We start from the raw sequence: 15319 nt of genomic DNA on the forward strand, positions 1-15319 counted from the left end.
GTTATGTTCCTGCTTACCACTGTGATCAAATAGGCTGTTCTTAAAATCCATTATCATTCTTAAACTCCCTCCTCCCCCCTTCCACAACGTCCACAAATGTAACAAAGAAAAAGTTTGACTGATAGCGAATAGTAGAACCAGAAACGCCAATGGAGACACCTAAAATCAACATCGTGTCATGGCAAATAAGGAAAAAAAAAAAAGAAAAGTTGACTCGGTAACCTATGCGCACTCCTGCCTAATTGCGATGATTTTAGACCAATGAAAGGCAGAATACTCACGTGGATCTATTAATAACACGAGGTATTTCTTTAAAGTCCAGAAAAGCTCGCCACGCCTCGCCACCTCTGTACAGTCGCCCCCATTCTCTCCTGACCTTGACTACCCGGGGAGGAGCAGGTGTGAGGGAACGCTTGGCAAACATAAACCGTAATGCTTCAGTAGTCACTCGCCTCTCCACATTCTCCATTTCGCTCCCTCCATTCTCCTCCTCTTTTTCTTCCCCCCACACCGCCGCCACACCCATCTTTCATCCGTCACACAATTAGGCATCACTAAAGGAGATGAAAAATAAATAAGTGCATCAGTATAATACTATGACACCGTATTCCCTTTAAAGGAAATTGCAAGACCGTCCTCGCAAGGTCACCGCGACATTTAGCGCCTCCACCACACACACACACACACACACACACACACTGACAATTCCATTCACACCACATTCAAAGTAAACAAAGAAAACGCATTTCATTCTGGATTAAATCTTCCACGGGGGCGAAAGAAATAGAGGAGAACCGAGAGAGAGAGAGAGAGAGAGAGAGAGAGAGAGAGAGAGAGAGAGAGAGAGGGACGAGGACTGGGAGGGGGGGAAGAGACTAACAATGATTGCACAAAACGCGGCTCCTTGTTTCGTCCCAGCTGCCCCGGAGACTGACCGACAGAGGATGGGGGTTCAAGGTTATTCCCGTCATCAGAAGACTATTGTTATTCTTTAGAGTCGTGTAATAGCGTCAGCACCTCCTGGCTCCCCGGCTCCCTACCTCGCGTGGCAGAACCGTGCAATGTTACGGGCTGGGATGCCAACAGTACGTGTGCCTTAAGTGTTATACGTATACAGAGAGTGGAGGCAGGGTAGGTTGTACGTAAAGACAAGGACGTATGTACCGTCCCCCTTCCCCGGTACACAGTAATCCGAGGGGTAATGGTACAGCAGAAGCAGACACATCGTGGTAAGTACAGTATTCACATTCCCTGCTGGTGATGGATGGTAAGTAAATGGCCGCTGACTGCCTGATGACACCTTGGCCCGCTGGTGTAACTCGGAATAAAAACAATATTTATCCTTAACCAGCACTCGGCGTGTAGTCCCGAAGGCGAGCTATTCCCCCCCTAACGTGCCTTGTGCTTTTATGGAGACTGAACAGTATTATCCGGGCGAGGCTGCGAGGGTCCATCATCAGGGGGTTCCACAGGTAACAGGTGCGGCCTAATTAATCCGCGACACCTGGCGGGCCTCGGGGTACCTGTGATGCGGTAGTGGAAGGGAGGGAGAGGAGTCTGGGAGGGGAGGGGAGGGAAGAGAGGGAGTGGGATATCTCCTCCCGGCCGTGGCTCTTATGTCTGCTATATTATCAACTTGAACGAGACGCAGAAGTAAAATATACATTCCTCTCCTCCTCTTAGTACGAGTGGTCTGCTCTACGCTGCTGGGTTCTCAGTCGCGGAGGGTAAACAGACTTCTTTATTCTTTATAATTTTGTCTCGTGGTTTTCATATCTATAGCATTATCAACTTTAACGAGACATAAACGTATAGCACACATTCCTCTTCTTTTACCTCAGGCGAGTGGTCTGTGCCGCTGGTTTCTGAGTCGGAAATGGCCCAGTTTTCTTATGTAAGAGGAGCAATAAAATATTTAAAAAAAAATGTGGAAAAAAGGCCCACTGAAGGTACGTACTACTAGTTTCCCTCCAAAAAAACAAAACCCGAGGAAAGGCCAAGAAAACATGAATAGAAGATGATCAAAGTTACCTGTCCCTAAAGAAAACTAGCCAAAAATCCTTGGTAATCAAATATCTTTATACTTTCATCTCGAAGCGTTGAAGAAATCTAAGAGTCGTCTTACGTAAGTTTACTGGCATTCTGTAGCATTCCTATTATGCCGCGCTGTTATGCTCTCCCGCTACATGACGCACTGCATGGCGAATGTTTCTCGCAACACAAGCACCTGGAAGGAAATTATAATACAAGACTTGAAGTTCCTGAGCTCCATAAGTGACAGCACGTGTTGGTTATGGTAGTAGTAATGAAAAAAGAAGTAAACTAGACAGTAGAGGTAGTGGTCTGAGATGGTGGAAATGGTGTTGATGTTTTAGTATATGCGGTGGATATGTTGATGAGAAAGTGCGCATTGCTTTAGTGGTGGTGGTGGCGGCAGTGGTAGGGAAAGGAGACCCAGACACCCCAGAGGACTTATCACCATCCATATGCAAATGGAAATATAGAGAGGAAGAGGCAGCAATTTTCGGTCACGTGACCACCAACGACCCTGGAGAGATCTTACCCTTTGAGCTGCACACACACACACACACACACACACACACACACACACACACACACACACACACACACACACACACACACACACACACACACACACACACACACACACAACTCATAAAGCCAGCACGTGAGTTGTAATAAATTGAAAGGGAACGCAAATGAGTAAGTAGGTAAGTTAGTGATGTTAAGGAAGATGAGCTGAATAGCATTACCCAATCTGTCTTCTTCCTCTCTTTCATCCCCTAGCCTCCAGCAGCAGCAGCAGCAGCAGCAACAGCATCCACAACCCGCCAACCTTCAGGGCTTGCTACCAAGGCCATCAACGCGCGGCCACACTGATGCACAAACAGTTGAAGGGTGAGTGGCCTGCTGGGGGAGCGTGGCGGTACTGAAGAAAGTGAGAGGAAGATGAAAATGGAGAGAAAAAAAAAATGTGTAGGCTGTGAGTAAGGTGATGAGAAGATAGTAAGTGAAGCAGCCATGTGTGGAATACTGGCGATAGGAAGGAGACAAGTGAGAGGGGGAATGGGAGAGAGGAGGAAAGGTTAGAGCTACAGTGGATTTGAATTTGTGGAGGGAAGGCTTCCAAGACGAAGGAGAGCTGAGTGAGTGAGGAGTGTGTGGGGCGCTGTGGAAAAGGTCACTTGCTGCTAAGTGGGGTTCAGGTCAATGTCAGTCCCTATAAAGATAGCCAGTTTGCCTTCCCTCCTCTGCTCCTCCTTCCCCGCTCGCCTCAACATGCGCCCTGCTCTCACTCACACTCCCAGCTCGACCAGAACATGCCAGCAAAGTCTCGTCCATTTGCAACTCACTATAAATATTCCTAGATTGGATGGATATCTTGCCATTGATTTTAGTTTTCTCATGTATCTAATTTGATGAAGACCTCGCGTGTCATCAGTGTCTTGTCGCCTCACGTGGGGTCGCTGTGGTCTTTCCGGGGGCTGTGATGACGCGCCCAGTGAGGCAGCACGCACCGCCAAGCTGCTCGCCTCACCAGGACTCTGTGCTCCTGACGCGGAATGAAGGTTGCAACTAAATATAACATGTTTAACTATAAGAAAAAAAAATCGTGCCTTCCTTAATGTTCTGCCGAAGGACTCGCCCAAGGATATGAAGCCTCACATCCTCATAGTGATGCTCCATGCAGGGAATTTTGAGAGCTACTCTGTGAAAACTTTGTCCAAAATAAGAATGCAATCAACTAACATCATGAAGCCGTGAGTCAAGGGACAATACTTCTGCTCCTCACCTCCACGATTAAAGCCACTAGCGGTTTTAATGGTGTCTTTATTACTAGTAACAGATTAACATTGTCATAAGGAGAAAGACTCTAGATAATTATCTCTGTGGCCTTTGAAAATAGTAGTGATGAGAGAGCAAAGTGTTTTAGAATATGGCCTTCGAGCACAGCGGGCGGTGGCGAGACAGACGTGATCGTTGGTGCCACTGACGTCGAGTGTGGGGCTATCGAGGCGGCGAGCTGGGGTACCATGAATACTGTTGGTAAGATAAGAGGAATGGGATCAGCGGACTCAGCCAGGCTATCCTTTGTTATGCTTATGTTCCTCCTCGCGGCCCACCCACCCACCAACCTGCCTCGCTATGTCGTTACCCCAGCCTGGCGAGTCCTAAGCGTGTGTTCCTCAACTTCTGATCACCAGAGTTTCCAAAGTGTTATCGGTAAGGAAATATGTCCATTGCCTAAAACGCTGTCAGCTGCACCTTATGGTCTTGGCCTCCTGAATGGCTGATTACTTTTAGAATTTACTATAAAAATCAGCGTTCATTTCCCTACCGACAATACATAAGCTTCGTTCCAGTTCTTTATGCAAGCTACAATAACTCACGTCCACTTGACAAACCAGGCAAGGAAACGCTCTCATACTCACCAAACCTGCACCGAAGCCTCTCACATGACTCCAGGTAACCCGAACCCACATGTCATTAACCATGCTGCTCACCTGCCACACTTCCGGCTAAGCATAAACAGGTGTTCATTTGACATTCACATGGCGAAGCGCACTATTCGAGACGCTCGTGTTGCGCTCACAATCTGGCATTAAGAGTGCTGGAGGCAAACTGATACATCCAGCTATGCACGATCCCTACTGCCGCCCCTCAACTCCGAGACACGTAGCACATTGACGATTATACAAGAGAAACATAACAGTGAGTAACAAGGGGCAATGATCCACGCCTTGCATCATCTTGTAACTCACACACACTTGAGAACCCGTGTCCTTTCTTCATTAACTCTTATTCCAAGACAGTTTTTTTTCCTTATAATCATCCATATAGCCTTCCAGACACCTATTTTTTTGTAATGGTATTTGTGAATTAAATTTCTGTAGTCTAAGAAAGATAAAATTTAACGTCTTGTTCTTCCTCTTTCTTTTCTGTCCACGCATTTTTTCCTACAATGCTCTAAATCTTAACAAAGGACGACCGTGGCAGTAAAAGCGTTAAAACAAAGACCACTTAAAGTTATGAGCACCGTGCTAGTGCAAGAGGCTAGCTGGGTCTGTGGTGGGCGGGGCGGGAGGCTCAGAGTAAGTGGCCGTTCCAAGCCTAACACAGCGGCCGTTCGGTAACTTCCTGGCTGTGTCCTCTCTTAAGTCTCACTCCGCCTTATCATGTGCATCTGTCGCGCTTCCATCCCTGTACGGTCTCAAATGGAGGTCTCATCGTAAACATCTCCAGTGTCTTTACATACCGTGGGGTGTGAAAGACAAGGGAGAGATGAATGAAGCTTTTCTCCCCCAGTGGATGGGTGGCATTCGGCTGACCAGTAACGCTAAGGCACTTAAAGGAGCGTGGTTCTGCTGAGCGTGATGAATGAAATGATGAACGTGTCTTTATTATGAAGAGCAAAATGGCAAACGTACTGTAGGACACTCGTGAAAAAAAGAGAGAAAATAAGTAAATAATGGAGGTGATGATACTAACAGTGAAATTTAATGAAAAATAAAGTTGAAATCGACATATAGAAACAAACTCCAATTTCTCATCCACTCTCAAACTGCACTGTCGTCATGTAATCTTGTCCGTGTGATTCCCTCCCGTCCCAGCTTCCGTCATGTCAAAGCTGAGTGACAAGACCCAGGAAGAACAGCAGCGTCAGATTCATTTACACATGACACGAGTCTACAGTCGGAGCATTTGACGCGACAAGCATCAGGTGTGGCAGCAACACAACAACGAAGGCACGACACAAAAGAAGAGAAAAAAAAAGTCCTTTCCTATACCATTACCCCAATATCACCTCTTATTTCTCTCTCTTTTATTTCATGTCATCTACACCTACTGTCATCATCACTTCATCCTCTTAATTATATGTGAAATATAATGACGCCAAAGCAAGGTAATCAGTGAAGCGAGGAGAGAAAATTACTGAAATTTCCTAATGAAACAAAATGAGGAGCCACCCCCATCCTCCTGCTCCCTCCATCACCACACTCATCATCCTCAGGCCACACATTCCTCCACGATTTGCTGCGTCTCGTCCAAGGATGAGATACGTCCTCCTCCACCTCCTTCGTCTTGAGCCTCTTCCGTCGTGAGCTTCGTGTCGACATCGATCTATTTCTTATACTCCTGTCTCGTAATTCTCAGGTCTAATGTACTTCCTTTTTACTTCAACGAGACAACATTACTTTCCTATTACTCAAAGGGGTTTGCGATACTAGTTTCCGAATCACGATTGCTCTATTGTATTAGTGTAAGAGGAACAACAAAACTAGAAAAAAACAAGTGTGAGAGTTAGAAATGAAAATTATTAGGAGAAAAGATATGCATATTTCAAAAACGACCTTGATTATAAACGTATTAAAGACACAAAAGCCAACCCCCCAGATGCACTTTCTCCTTTTCCTTGACTCATTACTCGTTCTGCACCTCATTCTCCTATTCATGATTCCTCCACCTCACCACGCATAGTTCCATCATTCCAATGAAAAAATATATATTCCCACGCTCAAGGCCTTGTCATTGTTGCAAGCATTCTTCCGGCCCTGTAGGCGAGGGTTAGCATACATGGAAAGGCAGCAGTGTAACCTTCCTTGGTTCATCCTTCATACACGGCGCTTGGGAGTTAGTAACTTCACTCTCACAGTTCGCTTGGTGATTTCTTTATACAGAGCGAGAAACAATACAGTTGAATTGGGAAGGGGAGGTGGAAGTCTTCGAGGTATGGGTGTGGGACAGGAGTGTGAGGAGATAGCAGTGGTGTTGAGGAGCGTAAGAATAAATATGCTCGCAGGGCGTTCATCCGTTCCTGACAGCCGTCCGTGCACAGGACAACACAGCCCGGCAGACCAAGACAATGATTACTGTTCTACTCTACCGCATCTCAACACACCAAAGCGAGACTGTCTGTTTGCGTGGCTTAATGGTATGTTGGCTTTGCAAAAGAGTGAAGCTGATCCAAAATCACGTAAAGATACACACTAGTTGAATCAAAAGTTCACTACGATCACCACTCTAATAAAAGTAAATGAAAAGGTTTCTGAGCATATGCCAATTTAGTCTCTCACAGAAGGGAAGCAAAACAGAGTTCCATAGTTTACCAGAAAGGCAGCAATAATTTCAAGTTCAAGTTCACATTAGTGTGTCATCTTGCACTGAGTAAGAAATGTCAAGAAGATTGGATGGGTGAGGAGGGGACGCCGTCTCCCACACGGTCACCAGTTACTGGGCGGGCCGGGCAGCCCCGCCCCGCCTGGTTCTGCTGGAGCGTCGTCTGCGGGCCAGAGTTGCGACGCTACACTGGCCGCGTCCTCTTCAAGTACTCTCGGCGGGGTGGTGGCAAATTATTGTACTCAAACTTCCTAATTCAATATAATGGAAACTGAGTGGAGCAGCGCATCGAGCTGGAACAAGACCGACGTGATTCATCTGACGAAAAACTTGCCGCCTGCAGGTGAAGCTGCGGGGCCTTGGGCGGGGAGCCTCGTGCGGGGGTGAAGGAACATCTGAACCGGACTGTGTTGCCTGACCATTGTTAAAGAGACTGATGATATCGAAACGAGAGGTAAGAGTAAAAATATTTTGCTGCTGAATAATGAGAAGGCAGGTTGTGATAGTGATGAATGAAGGTGATGGTGGATGTAGTAAATGTGGTTGTGGATCAATTTATTTATATACTAACATAAATAACTCCATGACAAATGGTTTTTACGAGAACATAAGACGCTATACATAATCATACAAGTGTGAATTGTGACTTCGAACTCAAACAAACAGCTGCACCAAGCCTTACATTCCTATAGATCCTCGACAAAAACACTCTTGACTCGAGCTCGGTTCCCTCACTCGCAGTCAACGACATTTCAGTGAGCGGCTGTGGAATGCTGTGGACATGTCTCAGAGTGTCCCGCGGGCATGGGAGGTTCTGAGGCAGACGGAATGATGCACAGCGGCTGGGCGACGCCAGGAAGTCATCACAAGTCATCATGACAACAAAACGTAACGCCTGACACGATTCCCGCATGGACTCCGAACACACGGTTTGCAAGTAATGACATGCAAAGAGAACTAAACAAAAATGTGCATGTGTTTTCCTACCTGGAGTTGGGCTGGGCGAGCTTGAGTCTCATCTTGGAGTTGTCCTGTGCATGATGAAGGGCTGGCTAGCCTGACACTCACAACACCTCTGACTGTACACCACAACACCACCACCTTACACACCACCCGCACTAAGGTGTGTGCACGCTCACCGCGCACACTCAAAAAGATAACTCTCAGGATCACTAACTTTTTTCACACATTCACGTCTATGGACAAACACACACCAACACCTGCACACACCGCCACACCGACCGCCGCACGAGGGGGAGTGAAGGTGCACTGCCGCGACGCGTCAAGCCGGGCAGGGTAGCAGTGAGGGGCTGGGGAGGACGCGTACAGGGACCCAGCAAACAACTAACTGTTCCCTCAGCCCGCCGCCGCCCGCCAGGTAGGAAGGTAAGGCAGGACTCGCTCCGGCCAAGCAGCACTCAACCCTCCCAAATCTCGGGCCACCAACGCTTATGTTTTTTACGTTTTCTTCACCTTAGGACGCACACAAGCTACCAGCAAGATGCGGCACACACAAGAGCATACGTAGATGCATGCACGAAGCCAAGAGAAGAATTATTTACTGAGATAATGTGGTCAGAATAACATGTAAAAAAAAGCACAATCGTTCCAGAATGGTTTGGTCACCTTGCCTACGATCTTACGAGTTGCCGCTCCACAACCTTCCACAAACTGAGGCGCGACCACCACACCTTCACCCTCCGTTCCTTTACACCAAACACACCTGCGGGATCAACACTAAAACAAAAATGCTATAAATTCGAAAACAGCAACATAGAGTGACAAGGAGAGAGCAGCGTCTTAAATGGCACTAGGCAACTGTAGCCGCGTCATCCCTCCCTCTACCCTCAGAAAACCATGGGCGCATTCCTTTGTTGTGTGAAGGAATAACTTGCGTTAAAACCCAGCCCTGAACCACTCTGTCCCTTCCCGGCGTGCCTTGTGAGCGGGGACACCAGGTCTGCTTCGCCTTCAGGGGAGACTAACTAATTCAACCTGTAGCGACGAAAGTGCAGTGAATAATCTTGGCAGAGGTGAGGGCGGGCATGGAGGTAAGATGGAAGGGGAGGTGAGGCATGCGGGGTTTGGGATGTGAGGGGGAGAGGGGTCAAGGGAGAGTCGAAGAGGGAGAGGTGAGAGAGGGACGGGGGTGAGGAGGAGGAGGAGGAGGGAGGAGCAAGAGCAGTCGTGGTTAGGAGAAGGTGAGTCGTCAAATATTCTGTGGATGGAGGAATTTAGATCACACTGAGGATTTTTGACGATCAGATGAAATGTTTGGGTTCCTCGCAGTGCGACTCCTCTGTTGAGTGAAAGGAACCGCACGACACGCCCCCTGCCACCCACGTCTCTTCCATCACGACCACCGCTTACAAATGCAGACAAATAAGGATGATATTGAAGGGCGGCGAAGATTCCTCCCTGAATCCATACGGCACTCCTTTCCCTTCCTCTTTTCCTCCCAACGTCCCTCCCTGGCCACAGCGTAATCAAAGAAACGCCTCACCTCACGAGTTACGGAACAAAGAAGGTGGAAGGAGGCGGCTTGGCCCTGCCCCCTGCACTCCCACGCTTCCCGGGTGGCGGGATTCTGCAGGATGCAGGACTCACGACCCGAAGCGGCACATGCGTACTTTACTGTCAGAGTGAGTGAACACAGCCACTCACTACTGACTCAGACATCTTGCTGCGCGATGATAGCGAGGGATTGCCTTATTAACGTTTCCTCTTTTAAGTTTCCATTACGTTGCCTTTATGTGTTTCAGTGCCTCGAATTACAGTGATAAAGTTAACAAGGTGCACCAGCAGACGTGATTATCGCTACATTTCCAATATGCCACTCGGCTTGAAATTTTAGGATGGCACTCTCATCCCGTTCCAGTGCTAGTTAAGATTACCGTACACATCAATTGCTCGATAAAAACAATGCGGCGATGAAAACGTTAAGCCATGCACGTGAAAAAGCAGAAGGAAGTAAATTCCCTGCTGCATTAGATAGGTGTAGCAAAAAGTTCGCTTCCAGTATTCTGACATGAAAAATGAGGATTTATAGTTGTGTTGGTCTCTTCATTCCAAGATCTAGTCTGTCTTACTGCTCTCGGTGTATCCCCCACCACAGTCCCACCTCACACCACTGACGGAGTTTGGTTGACACGGAAGAAAATAATGAGATGTCAAGAATCGGAGCGCGTTCATTTCTTAGCATCTGAACTAATTTGCATATCTAATTTGGAGTAAGTTTAAAATTGCATGATTTGTACCGTATGTGCATATACGTATCTCACATAATTTCACATTGTTTTGGTGGCATTGTTGTTTATACGATTATGTTGTTCGTGTATTTGCCTCCATGCACATCAACACCTCTCGTCACTCAGGCTCTTCGTGTTTCATATGATTCAACTCGATATATTTCACCTTCTCCACAAGCGTCACCTCAAAAGAAAGACACCTACACATTTCTCTCCTCATATTTTACAAGCCGAGTGGCGACTCCTTAGGGCAGCAATCCTAGCACGTCCATCTATACGTCAAAGTGACCTTCCTCTCAAAAACCTTCCTTCCTTCGTCTCATATTTCCACTTCAGAAGGAACGTCAAGTAAATGAGCTTCCCTGTTTGGTGGCGACTGACTGGATGGGTGAGTGGTGTGAGTGGAGGCTTGGAATGCGCATTAGTTACCAACATCCTAAGTGCATTGTACTTATCAATATACTTGTCTATAGTGCCTCTGCCAGCATTGCAAGTTAACTAGTTATCATTACCCTGTCTACAGTGTCTGCCAGCATCTAATCTGCACTACAGTTATCAATAATAATCTAGTGTCCGCCTACTTCTTGCTTAACCATATTTCCCAGTACGCTTGTCTAAAAGTGATTTCTACCAGCTTCACTTTGACTACAGTTCCCAATACGCGTGGCTACAGTGCCTCTACCAACCTTTGCGTACAATGATTGCCAACATCCTATTTACAATGCAGTTACCAATACCCTTTCTTACAGTGTCCTCTACTGCCACTATAGTTACCAGTACGCTTCTCTACAGCCGGCATCCTTTATCCCCTGAACCTGGTCTTCCCGCAGGCCGCCCCAGGACCACTGTGGCATCGCTCCCAGTAGAGGCGCTCGGCCGGCAACATGCAGGCAAGAAGATCTGGCCCAAGGCACCTCCAGCTACTGGGTTATTACAGCCTCCTCGGCGGCCCACCCCACCCAACCACCTACGCCTTCCCTCTCACTCCCCTCACTCCTCACCACACTGCAGTCCCCATTCACGCTCTTCACTGCACACCGCGCCCTATACTCTGCCTCCTTGACATACGTACCCTCCCTTCTCTCTCTCTCTCTCTCTCTCTCTCTCTCTCCCTGTTTGAACTCTTCATCAACTCCAATGTAGTTTCCACAGCCAGTTCGCCTACACACACACACACACACACTCACACACACACACACACACACACACACACACACACACACACACACACACAAACACACACACACGTCTATTTATTTTTTCACGAAAATACGTTCCAAAATGTAGTGAGAGTATAACAGTGACCAAACTTTGATAGACCTCCATGAGAGAGAGAGAGAGAGAGAGAGAGAGAGAGAGAGAGAGAGAGAGAGAGAGAGAGAGAGAGAGAGAGAGAGAGAGAGAGAGAGAGAGAGAGAGAGAGAGAGAGAGAGAGAGAGAGAGAGAGAGAGAGAGAGAGAGAGAGAGAGAGAGAGAGAGAGAGAGAGAGAGAGAGAGAGAGAGAGAGAGAGAGAGAGAGAGAGAGAGAGAGAGAGAGAGAGGAAGAGATGCTGCAGGGGCAAGGAGGCGGTGCATGTCCCCAGGGTATAGAGGGAGGCTGAGGGTCGAGTGGGTGTCAGGGTGAGGAGGGCCGGCTGTAGGAGGCAGACTGGGACCGAGAGAACCACCGTGCAACCATCCCAGGGGTAATGGAAGTCCAGACGAGGTTCCAGACATCTTCCAGCTTCCTTCGTTTAGTCTTTCCCAGCCTTCCTTCAACTTTTCTACATCTTTCTTTTGGCCTTCCTTCGCTTTTTCTTCACTTTATTGTCCCTTCAGCCTCCTTCAGCTTCTTTCTCCTTCTAACCTTCCTTTCAGCCTTCCTTCAGTCTGCACCATTCTGAAGGACCCATGAAGGAGGAAAGCTACAAGAGACGCTAAACTCCTTCACGTCCTCCAGGTGGCAGGACTCCCATCACCCTTGTCACTGTGATGGATACGAGAATTATTCAAAACCACAAACTCTGCTATGATTGTTTCCAGCTTCTCCTTTCCAGCCTTACCTCATCCTCCCTTGCTACCTCTTCCTTCCACCCCCTGGTCGTCATGGCAACAAAGGATTCCGCCCATGCTCTGCTACTGGTAACAATTAAAAGGAGGAGAAAAGTAGCAGTAAATATTCATGAATCTAAGAAGCTTAAAGCCGATATTGTTTCTGAGTACTTCCGGGCTTGGAAATGGAAGGGATGCGGGGAAAGAGGAGAGGTATGGTAATGATGGTGGTTGTGAAATGTGTGCTGCCCTTGACCTCTCGTTCTTAATCCCGTCTGCCTATAAATATTTCGGTTTCTTATATTTTCTTTTGTGTCTGCTTCTTCCTCGCAGATTGTTCGTTACTTCTATCTTAATCTTAGGAATTTGACGAAAAGTTGGTGATATATTTCTTTTTTCCGTGAGCGTGAGAAACGTGACAAAAGTATCAATGGTAAACCTAACGTGATGCTCCAATACTGTGTCTGTTGTGAAGCTTTCCTTTGTCGTCTTTTTTCACTCACTATTATCATTTAAAGCTACATCTGACATCGAGTACAATAGACAGGCCCTACTGTCGCTCATTTCACAGGTTTTCAAAGGTAGCTTCGTGATTTTAATGGTAGTTTAACAAAGACAAAAAAAAAAAAACATCCATGGAAATCTGACAAATCGTGTTCCTTAGAAATACCAGTGATGAGAGAGCAGAGAGTTTAAAGAATATGTGCTTTGTTCTCATCCTCGTCCTCGTCCTCGTCCTCAAGTCACACCACCACTATCCTCGTCCTCGTACTCGTCCTCATGTCACACCACCACAATCCTCGTCCTCGTCCTTATGTCACACCACCACTATCCTCGTCCTCGTCCTCGTCCTCATGTCACACCACCACTATCCTCGTCCTCGTCCTCGTCCTCATGTCACACCACCACTATCCTCGTCCTCGTCCTCGTCCTCATGTCACACCACCACTATCCGCGTCCTCGTCCTCATCCTCATGTCACACCACCACTATCCTCGTCCTCGTACTCGTCCTCATGTCACACCACCACAATCCTCGTCCTCGTCCTTATGTCACACCACCACTATCCTCGTCCTCGTCCTCGTCCTCATGTCACACCACCACTATCCGCGTCCTCGTCCTCGTCCTCATGTCACACCACCACTATCCTCGTCCTCGTCCTCGTCCTCATGTCACACCACCACTATCTTCGTCCTCGTCCTTATGTTACACCACCACTATCCTCGTCCTCGTCCTCATGTCACACCACCACTATCCTCGTCCTCGTCCTCGTCCTCATGTCAAATCACCACTATCCTTGTCCTCGTCCTTATGTCAATGAGAAATAAACTAAAAAATACAATTATTATTATTTTTTGTTGCGTAAAAGGAACGACTCTTAATTTTCACATTATTAATTCATTTATTTATTCATTTGACGACTTATCATTATTCATTTACTTATTTATTATCATTATTACTGTCACACCACCACCAAAGCCAGATCTTCACTCCATGGTTTAAAAATCAAAATGTTCTCATAGGAGTGTTTCCGTGTTATTTAGTATGCCTCCAGCCAGCGCCGCTCCAGGGCAAACTTTTGTGTTTTACTGAAGTTACATGGGTCTCAGAGGGAGGAGGGAAAAACATGCAAGAAAACGTGAAAAAAAGAAAAGAAAAAATGCATTCTTCCTGATATTTGTGTTTCGCAGAGCCACTGACAACTTTACTGCTACTATTGCTATAACAACAACGACAATGACGACGACAACAGCTACTATTCCTACATCATTCGTTTCAACCCATATGCAAAAGTAAAATAAACACATATTAAAAGAAATATATATATAAACTCTCCTCGTGAAAATCAACTAGCTAACAAATCAACAAAAATAGATAAGAGAATAAATAAACGCAGGATAGAACATGAACTCCAACCAGCTCCATATTATTAAGGTGGAGTGTTTGCAGCAGTGGATATTTGCTCTGACTCTCACCACGACAGTCAAAGGCTGCCTGAGTGTGGATGAAAATTAAACAAAGCTCTTGTATTCTGACCTGCTGCTCTGGGGAGGACGTTCTGAGCTGTATAAACACTCCCTTGTCAGGTTCTGCGGCGCTGTGAGCTTTATCATAATTACTTAAAACAAGAAAATATGCGCATCTATAAACTGCACTTATCCACAAAATTTAGACTACTTTTTTTAACTACACTCTTAGAAAAGTGAGACTATCAGTGAGACTTTTTTTTATAGAGGTTTGGTTGTCTTTGGCCAGAGTCCCCCTCTTACATAAAGATAAACCTCAGTCCTACACATGGTAAGCTTTCCTTTCCTTATCCCTGGCCAAACTCCTCTCTTGTATGAAAAGTCACCAGCCCTCCACGTGGCGGTGCTTTTTCACTTCAACACAACTTCCAAGGATGTTCCTATTCGATCAACACAGTGGTGGCAGTTTTCAGCCTCAGTATTGATCGCAGCATCGCGGTGCACAACAAATATATCGTTTGTTTCCCTTGACATGTGTAACTCGGATCTGCTCTCCGGGGAACGAAGATCTCATGAATTTCAGTGCAGTGGTCCTCCTCCTCTCTCGCCCCCTCCCTCTCTCTGGTCCTTATCTCTCCCTCCCTCCCTCCCTCCGTCTGGTCCCCTCCACGGTGCTTCATGCCCTTGTTGGTTTCCAGAAACACGCAGCCGAGCCAACAAAGCTGAATTGACGTTATATTTGTACAAATGAGACGCGCCTCTTGCCGCCGCGACTCAAAACGAAACCCACATGGAAAACACAACAACAGCCAAGCCACGCTCTGCGCTCCAAACCATTCCAGGAGAGATAAGGCACTGTGTGTGTGTGCTGGCGTGGCCACAAGTCAAGTCATCTGCATTCAGTTTGTCTGTGTTTCATGTTGTCAAGTCTTCG

At 46.9% G+C, this 15319-nt stretch overlaps 1 protein-coding gene across 22 annotated transcripts in view; it reads right to left on the minus strand.

The window, feature by feature from the left end:
- The window catches only part of LOC123515007, a 384569-nt gene that overhangs the window by 252834 nt on the left and 116416 nt on the right, over window positions 1–15319 (minus strand). For 2 of the 22 annotated variants that reach the window (XM_045273354.1, XM_045273347.1), the window contains exon 1: window positions 8128–8466. The exons of the other annotated variants lie outside the window; for them this stretch is intronic. In XM_045273354.1, the coding sequence (XP_045129289.1) occupies window positions 8128–8159 (32 nt within the window). In that variant the 5' untranslated portion in view covers window positions 8160–8466. Of the gene's footprint in view, window positions 1–8127; window positions 8467–15319 lie in introns of those variants that run through there. 22 annotated transcript variants of the gene reach the window in all.

This window comes from Portunus trituberculatus, chromosome 38 (genome assembly GCF_017591435.1).
Source record: "Portunus trituberculatus isolate SZX2019 chromosome 38, ASM1759143v1, whole genome shotgun sequence".
Taxonomy (NCBI): Eukaryota; Metazoa; Arthropoda; class Malacostraca; order Decapoda; family Portunidae; genus Portunus; species Portunus trituberculatus.